The 8,854-nt window shown below is 35.4% G+C and overlaps 4 protein-coding genes across 4 annotated transcripts; 3 read left to right on the top strand and 1 right to left on the bottom strand.

Moving 5' to 3' along the window:
- The first annotated feature begins 745 nt into the window (after window positions 1-745).
- cpb (F-actin-capping protein subunit beta) lies at window positions 746-2,898 on the top strand. The gene is made up of 3 exons (XM_018003805.2): window positions 746-890; window positions 968-1,078; window positions 1,396-2,898. Exons 2-3 carry the CDS (start codon window positions 1,076-1,078, stop codon window positions 2,215-2,217), a joined length of 825 nt encoding a protein of 274 aa, XP_017859294.1. The 5' UTR covers window positions 746-890; window positions 968-1,075; the 3' UTR covers window positions 2,218-2,898.
- A 1,379-nt stretch (window positions 2,899-4,277) lies between these two features.
- Window positions 4,278-7,618, bottom strand: LOC108611276 (Golgi-pH regulating cation channel). The gene is made up of 9 exons (XM_018003803.2): window positions 7,289-7,618; window positions 7,161-7,221; window positions 6,945-7,027; window positions 6,696-6,878; window positions 5,683-5,844; window positions 5,335-5,618; window positions 4,929-5,265; window positions 4,720-4,873; window positions 4,278-4,655 (listed from the first exon to the last, which is right to left on the bottom strand). Exons 1-9 carry the CDS (start codon window positions 7,391-7,393, stop codon window positions 4,423-4,425), a joined length of 1,602 nt encoding a protein of 533 aa, XP_017859292.1. The 5' UTR covers window positions 7,394-7,618; the 3' UTR covers window positions 4,278-4,422.
- On the top strand, window positions 7,619-8,219 carry Tfb5 (transcription factor B5). Its single transcript, XM_018003808.2, has 2 exons — window positions 7,619-7,891; window positions 7,945-8,219. Exons 1-2 carry the CDS (start codon window positions 7,857-7,859, stop codon window positions 8,129-8,131), a joined length of 222 nt encoding a protein of 73 aa, XP_017859297.1. The 5' UTR covers window positions 7,619-7,856; the 3' UTR covers window positions 8,132-8,219.
- On the top strand, window positions 8,166-8,699 carry LOC108611279 (zinc finger HIT domain-containing protein 1). Its single transcript, XM_018003806.2, has one exon. It carries the CDS (start codon window positions 8,166-8,168, stop codon window positions 8,616-8,618), a length of 453 nt encoding a protein of 150 aa, XP_017859295.1. The 3' UTR covers window positions 8,619-8,699.
- The last annotated feature ends 155 nt before the right edge of the window (window positions 8,700-8,854 follow it).

Raw genomic sequence — 8,854 nt, 5'->3', positions numbered from 1 at the left:
CTTCAAAATTTACGATTGGAAAACTCAAAATTCAGCGTTTAGTTTACATTCCACTAAACCCTTTCTGTATGTAGTGCACTTTAGTTAAAAATTAAAGTCTGAGATTTTACATTTATATGGTCAACGTATACACCTAATTAATAATATATAAAAAACTAAAAAAAAAAAAATAAGCAAAACTAAAAAAAAAATACAAAATTGACTAAGTTTATGAATTATTTAAACAGTAAACACACACAAACCAAACAAAAACACACACATTTATATTTGGCTATATACTAAACAAAAATATATATAAACATATATATAGAAAGCAAAAAGTGTAATGAAAAATTAAAAAAAAAAAAATTAAAATTAACTAAACTGTATTTTCATTCTGATTTCCATATATACATATGTCTGGAATATGTGCAAGCGTGAAATTTAAGTAAACAGCTTAAATATATTTTTAATGAAAATTCGGATTAAAAAAAATTTACGATTATGGCATAAACTTTTGTGTAAAATATTAAATCTAAGCTATACAAAAAAGCAAAAGAAACAAAAAAAAAACGTACAGAAGAAAAAACGCATTGTAACAAAAACTCACACAGCATGGAAATGGGGAAACAGATATTGAACATAAAGTATATGAACGAAAAATCTAAATTCAATAAACTTGTTGCAAAAATATAATACAAAAAAAAAAAAACAATAGTTTTATTTACCTAACTTGAATTTAAATCTTGGCGAAGTAATTTACTATCGCTGCAATCGATAGTTCTTGGCTATTGCATTTCGATTGTTATGATCCGCAAGCTGGTCACACAGTTTGCTGAACAGCTGTTCGCTTGTTGTCGTTATCTGTGAATGGTGAATGGACGCCATTGTGTTACGTGCTGACGAATCGAGTAAGTAGAAATTTGTTGTAAATAGTGTTAGCTGTTGCTTTAATTTGTATATAGTACTGACAAATTACACTTTATAGCGCTAATTAAATAACGATTTGATAACTACTTGAAGACGCTTACAAAATTTGTAACAACATAAGAAGAAAGACAACAAACAAGGAAGAAAAACAGTCACAGTTAACAAAATGGTGAGTAATGCGGATGATATGAAAACAAATTAAACAAAACGAAAGAATACAAGTTAAGATGGTTGCCGCCCTAATGCATTAATCACTACTACGATACTTGAATATACATGTGGTCAATATGTAGATACGTATATCTGTGTTGTTGGCCTGTGACCTAAAACAAATGCCCATATATGGCAGTGTTCGTGGCTTGCCGGGTATTAAAGAAGAAGAGGCGGGGGCGAGGTAGAGAAGAAGTGAAACACTTATCAGCTGTGATTGGCCAAAAAAAAAATGACAAATAGATTTTTTCACTACCACACTTTCGTTTCTTGCAGTCGGAAATGCAAATGGATTGTGCGCTGGATTTGATGCGAAGATTGCCGCCTCAGCAGATTGAGAAGAATCTGATTGACTTGATTGATCTGGCGCCCGATTTGTGCGAGGATCTGTTATCATCTGTGGACCAGCCCCTGAAGATAGCCAAAGATAAGGAGCATGGCAAGGATTATTTGCTATGCGATTACAATCGGGATGGTGATTCGTATCGTTCGCCCTGGTCGAACACCTACTACCCAGCGCTGGAAGATGGACAAATGCCATCGGAGCGCCTACGCAAGTTGGAAATCGAAGCGAACTATGCATTTGATCAGTATCGCGAAATGTATTACGAAGGAGGCGTCTCCTCTGTTTATTTGTGGGATCTAGATCATGGCTTTGCCGCGGTCATTTTAATCAAAAAAGCCGGTGATGGCAGCAAAATGATACGCGGCTGCTGGGACTCAATACATGTTGTGGAGGTCCAAGAGAAAACCACCGGCCGCACGGCACACTACAAACTCACCTCGACGGCGATGCTGTGGCTGCAAACCAATAAGCAAGGTTCAGGCACCATGAATCTGGGTGGTTCACTGACTCGGCAAACGGAACAGGATGCCAATGTGAGTGAATCATCGCCACATATCGCGAATATCGGCAAAATGGTCGAAGAGATGGAGAATAAAATACGCAACACCCTTAATGAAATCTACTTTGGCAAGACCAAGGATATTGTGAATGGGTTGCGCAGCACGCAATCGCTGGCCGATCAGCGGGATCAGGCGGCCATGAAACAGGATCTGGCTGCAGCAATATTGAGACGTAATGTTAAACCCGAATAGAACTGAAGCTGAGTTGAGTGTGAAGCCTTATATATAGACAGTAATCTACTTCAAATTACAGCATTGAGCAATTAGTAAAGAAAGGAAAAACAGACACAAAAACAATGCGCATTTCTAGACATTAAATTTGTTAACGAAACATTATAATAGAAAACTTGTTAAATGAACGAAACCACAAAAAAAAGAAGAAACAAATGTATTAATGTAAATTGATTGCCCAGTTTTCTGAACATCTTCCTAATCCTCACGCTCCGCCTTGTTGCATTTTTAATATCAAACTTCAAGTCCAGCTCTTTAGACAGTATCTATTAAGTATCTATATTTGAGTATTTTTTTGTATCTGTATAATGCATATATATATCATAATTTGTAATAATATTTTTTGTATTCAAAAGTCGACGCAATTATTTTCGCATTTCATTTCAAATTCAATTGTCGATTAGTTTGAATTTTAGTTTTGGCAACGTCTGCTGCTATTCAACATTTAAAATAATTGTGTTTATAAATATATATAACAAAAAAAAAAAAAAATAAATAAATAAATAAATAATATATGTATGTATGTGTATTGTAACAATAAGAAGCTCGAAGCATAAATTTTACATTATGTACTTTTACCGAAACGCTCTGTATTATGTGACAAATACACATTATGTACCGATCAGCGAAACATATATCAAATTATTGATTTATATTAACATTGGATTTTGATGGAATGGCTATGTAGAACGGATATACTTACATAGCTAAAGGTCGGTATTACTATCCATCTTTAGAGAGTAGATTTCGGACCAGAATGAGTCATTTAAATATTCTATATATTCTAGTCTGGCAGCTTTTGAGGATTAATCGATACTAGCTCATCATCTCAGATAAGTAATGACACTTCATATAATGAACGCATTTCTATCATCTTTAGAAACAAATTTTTTTAATATTTTTGATTAATTCTTTTGTAACTTTCCAATATATAAAATCTAACATTTTCAATACATTATATAGCAAAAAAAAAAATTAGAGCAATTATTTTATCATTTTATTATTTATATTTTGCATATACAAGTTCATATTTGACTCCATTTTTCATTAATTTTTCCAGATTCAAATACACGTTTTGTAAGATTAAAGTTTTGCTACAGTTTACCATAATCTGAAACAAAATAGCGTATATTGAAATGTTCCTAAAACTATGAGCTACAATTGAACCAAAATTTATTTTTGTTAGTTGAATATCTGATATAATCAATACTACGATCAGCGGAATAATATATCTAAACTTCCTAGATATAATATTTTCCCCTCCTTATTCCCCTTCCCAGAACACGTTTTCAAGTTCAATTAAAATGTTCATAATTTTTGGTTTTGGTATGGCTATGCTTTAGTTTATTTTTCATGAAAAAAATCGCAAACTGCGCTACAAGTTACAAGTTTTATAATTATTTTGTTTATCAATTTTAGTATTTTTTTTATCATTTTAAATAAGATAAGATGTGTGGCCTTATATCGAATACATGAATACAAATACATTTTTTTAGTTATCAGTAAATTAAATTGAAACTTTTTCCTATTATGCGTATCGTTTTTTCATTTTTGTTTGTTTTTCTTTTTATCATGATTATTATTATATTATATATGTTTATATAAATACTTTTAGTTTTCTTTTTTTCTTTTGCATTATCAACTATGTACAAAATCGCGACAACATTTATGCGTATATGTGTGTTTGATAAGTTCTATACGTGTAGAGAATCGATTTCGGGGTTCTTTCAATACTTAAAAGTATTTTGTCGCACTAGATATCTACAAAACTTAACGCTAAGTGATTACGAATAAGTTAAGATTTAGATTTAATTAGGAGGAAAATGAAAGGTTACCTTTGCTATTTTTGCTGCTGTTTGTGTTGATTTCATATACAATATTTTACACGGGCTGACAAATTCTTGTGTGTGCTTGATTGATGGAAACAAGGAAAAGGATTTGGCTGTTTAACATCGGGGCAGAGGGACAACAGGCTGAGAAGTCGAGGTGTTATAGTAGACCAGCAATTAAAACACCTCGGCTCTCATTTAGTGCGTACATTAAATAGTTATAAATAAATGTGCAGTACATATATTCATATATAGAAATATATATATATATATATATATATATATATATATATATATATGTAAATATATATATGTAAAAGTCTCTTAGGTACACAGCTTATTGCATTTTGGAAACTTCAAACTTAGTATTTATGATTTCCTCATCGGAATCGAGCACAGGCAATGCTGGATCACCCATTGATGAGGGTATATTCTCCTCCACCCAACGCAAATCATCATCTTCGGTGGTTGTGGCCGCGCGTGCATTTTTAGTGGTTTGTGCGTTGCCATTTTGATGGGAGCCACGCATCTTAATGCCATACGCATCTGCCACAAACTGATCCTCTTCATCTGTAAGCGTAAGAGAGAGAGTTAACTTATGCATTAATAATTGTAAATTGTTGTTCTAGCTAACCCTCATCGTCCTCATCCTCTGGATTATCCAGTAGCGGCGTAAATGCATATCGCTGATTATTATTTGTGGGTCGCCAAAGAATCATAATGACCAGCAATAGCACAGAGAACAGTATATGCCAAAAGCCTGTATCTAGCCAGATATCATGCCAACCCTGTGAAATTCAAATATATAGGCATAGCCAATGGAAAATTTGGAGTTGGACTCACAGGTGTGCAGCTCTCGGTCTTACGCAAACGCAAAGCAAACAACATAAAGACCAACGAGGCAATAACAGCGAATATTAGCGTATTTGTAAAGTGTCTATACAGTGAGAGCTTAACCATGTTTCTGCGCAGTCGCAACGTGCGCGTTGTCTGTACGAGTGACGTAAATATCCACCAGCAAATTACAGTGTCCAGAACAGCGAGCGGAATGGTAGATAGGAGCAGCTCACTGCGATCGCTTTTGACCCGGGTAATACGCAAATAACTCTCCACGCAGGCCAGTACAAAGTATAAAGTGCCCACGCCCACAACGCGATGCAGCATGGGACCCAAGCGAGGTCTGTCAAAATATACAAATTAAAGTTATAATTAAAATAGGCTTCAGATTTAGCCCTTCATATTCTATTACTTGACTATGCCGAAGCCCAGGCTCATTATGATGACCAACATGCGGGCTAGTGTGCGCTTGGCGCAGGAGACAAACTCAGCAACTAGTTCGGCATGCTGCACCGGATGCCCTGTATTGGACACTGTCTGATACTCTGCATAGAAGAAGGCCTTCTCCAACATTCCAAGCAATATGACGCCTCCTATCCAGAATTGTATGCGCAGCAAATCGCGCCATTGTGCAAATGAAACAAATAGCCAAATTATGCCAAATATAACGTAAACCACACACATGACCAGATAGAACTGTAAAAGTTAGTTAAAATATATAGTAACATATATAGCAGAAATAACTTGTTCAAATCATTACCGGCAAAAAGGGCCAATCGATGGCTGATATGTAGCCATGTGGACCGAGGAATTCAATATGCACCGTTGCACGAAAAGGTTGACCAGGTGGATTTGTTAATATGGTAAGCTCCAGCTCGTAGATGCCATCTTCAGCAATGCTCGCAATTGCCTTGGGCTTTGCCTACAAAAGTGAATTTATAAGATTTGCTGTACACTAGAATACGTCTGCCTAATTTAATCTGCTGCTTATTATTAATTATAAACTATAAATATGGATATTCTTATGTACTAACGCTGTTCTATCTGGTTTACAATGTTTAAGGCTTCTAATAATTTGCATATAGTTACTCATTTACATATATTAATACATCAATACAAAAACTTGTTTTTAACAGTTTTTAGCTATAATTATAATATATAACACATTTCCATATTTCTTAGGTATTGCTGATAGGTATGCGGATACTTATGAGCAAAATCGTTAAATCTGTTTTATATATCTAACAAATCTGATGAAGCTTTACAAAGTAAAATAGTATTTCAATTATCTATATATAATATTTATCATATCTAAATTAATATTTTCGCATCAAATGTCAAGCAATCAGGTTACTATAACAACTGCTTATTTACGGACTCACAACGGCGTTCTATATCAATAATAAGTCTTAACTAGAGGGGTTAACATATTACCACTTATGATAAAGCTTCTATTTCAGTGCCTAAACATAGTATAGTATAGTATCTAGACTATATAGTATATGTATATATACCTAAGATTTTTATACATACATATACCTAACATTAACTACTACTAACTACTTTTTACACAAGCATGTTTCCTAAGAAAAGTATTTTTAACCACCATTCTCGTACTTCCGCATGGAACAGCCTAACCATTAGTACGCAGTGTGATAAGTAGAAGTTTCAGATAACACATATATAGTGCGCTTTAGGTATTCGCTACTGAGTCACACACACACACATGCACACACACCAGTTATAGAAAGAAAATGTTGCCATCGAAATTACCGCAAGTGGATTTTGGCTCTTCTTCAGCTCATGCACTTCCTCCTGCGCCTGCTTGTTGGCGTCGTCGGTGTCATCGCTGAGTACAATAAGATGCGTGCAGTTGGCATATTTGCTTGTGGATTTCACAAGATGGCTTAAGCTAACATTTTTCTGTAGATTCGGTTTGTCGTTGAGTGCCTGCAGCTGAATAAACGTTTTTAGTCAGTATTAAGAAAAATAAATATATGTACATATATATAGGTTACTTACAAATCGAGCTTCGTATAGACATGGATGTTGCGTCAGCTTAAAGTTTATAGTTAATGGAACTTCCCCTTCGGAAGAGCATTCAACTATATGAAAGGAGTAAGACAATAAGGGAGAGATCAGAAAGACGTAAGAGGTTAAAGCGAGGGGGTAAAGGGCGGCAGTAAAAAGTTTCCAGTTATTGCAAATTGCTCACGTTGCAAAATTCAGTGCACTTACGTTTTATGTAAATCTTCGTATTTGCTAATAGCGGACGCTGCTCCACAATCGGTTGCAGATCCTAAACAAATGGGAATCATTCGTACATTCATTATACATAGTTTTTGTTTTGGTTTTTCCGTTTTTACCTGATCTATAACAACGTCAATGATGCCGGGATCTGATTTGCCAGATGCCAGGGTGGCAAAACAGGCAAGCAGCGTAAATGTGACTGTAAAATGCTTCCACATCATATAAACGCCACACGAAACCACCTAAATAAATATTATTTATTTATTTTCCCTGTTTGGCTGGCTGCGCGTTAGAACAATACTAAAACAATTTATCGGTGGACAAAATTATCGATTGCGGTTCGGCTGCGCAGTCGAAATTATTATTGCCGGTGTCCGCATAATAATAAAGCTATATACTTATTAAATATTGTCACTTTCAAAGTTTCAAATTTTATGGAGTGTCTGTATAGGAAATGAGCTCCTAATCTAAATCATTTTGTATTTCAACTAATGTTGCAGATAGTATTGAACAGCTGTTCAATTTAATCGCATAGAATACCGCAACTGCCAACACAGATTAACAATACTTGTTCCCTTTTTCTGTGAATGTCAATGTTGTTGTTATCGGCATATCGAAAAATCAGTAGTTAGCATTTTGTTCTAGAATTTGCAGCTTGCTCAAATGATTTTACTGCCATAAAACATGGTAAATGTTATGAAAGGAGTGCTCGTTGAATGGTAAGTAGACAATTAAGTCGTTTTAATAATCGCTTCAAAGAAATTCGTTGTAGTGATCCGGCTATGAAACAATTTTTACTACATTTGGATGAGAAACTGGCGTTGGGTCGAAAATTTATCATACAAGACTTGGACGAGAATCATTTGTTTATTTCCACGGATATTGTTGAGGTGCTTCAGGCGCGTGTTGATGAGTTAATGGATCGCATTAGTTTTCCACTTCACGAGAAGGATCCATAAACTTTACATAAAATCACTAGCTACAACCAAAATTATGACGGGCCGCGAATCGCATCGCATTAAGGACGCGGAGAAGAAACGGGTGTTAGATGAAGCTGCACGGCTGCGACGTGCACGAAAAGCTCTGGAAGCTCTCGAGCGGGATAACTTTCAAGATGATCCGCACGCAGATTTGGTAATGTCAAAAAAACTACCCAAATTCCAGGAGAGCATAAAGAATGCCAAGGAGAAGAAGGGTAAGCGAAAAGGAGCCGAATACTTTCGTGCCAAATATCGCAAAAATTTTCAACAACTGCTCGAGGAGGACAAACAGAGGCCCAACTACGAGAGCGCAGCTGCGCCGCCGCCTCAAAAGCCAGTCCGTCATTTTTGTGCCGTTTGTGGCAACTTTTCTCAATATTCGTGCACGGCGTGCGGGACGCGTTATTGTCGCGTTCGCTGCCTGCGTACTCATCAGGATACCCGTTGTCTAAAGTGGACCGCGTGAGTTTGGTTGTATAGCTATTAAAATCCCCAATACAAAATGTAAATTAGTTTTAGCATTCTTGCAATAAACATGAAATATTAACTGCTGTCTTTGAAATACATCGATGACACTAAAGCTTAGTTGAGTGCATATCGATAGGTCAGCTAATGGATCACGATATCAGCTGTAATATCAACTTGCTGACGTTAAAAAATAATAGTAGTATAAATATTCCATTCTTTAGATCAACTGACGCT

This window comes from Drosophila arizonae, chromosome 3 (genome assembly GCF_054131065.1).
Source record: "Drosophila arizonae isolate 15081-1271.41 chromosome 3, UAZ_ARI_1.0, whole genome shotgun sequence".
Taxonomy (NCBI): Eukaryota; Metazoa; Arthropoda; class Insecta; order Diptera; family Drosophilidae; genus Drosophila; species Drosophila arizonae.
The sequence above is the reverse complement of the archived record's forward strand: the minus strand, read 5'-3'. Positions and strand labels throughout refer to the sequence as shown.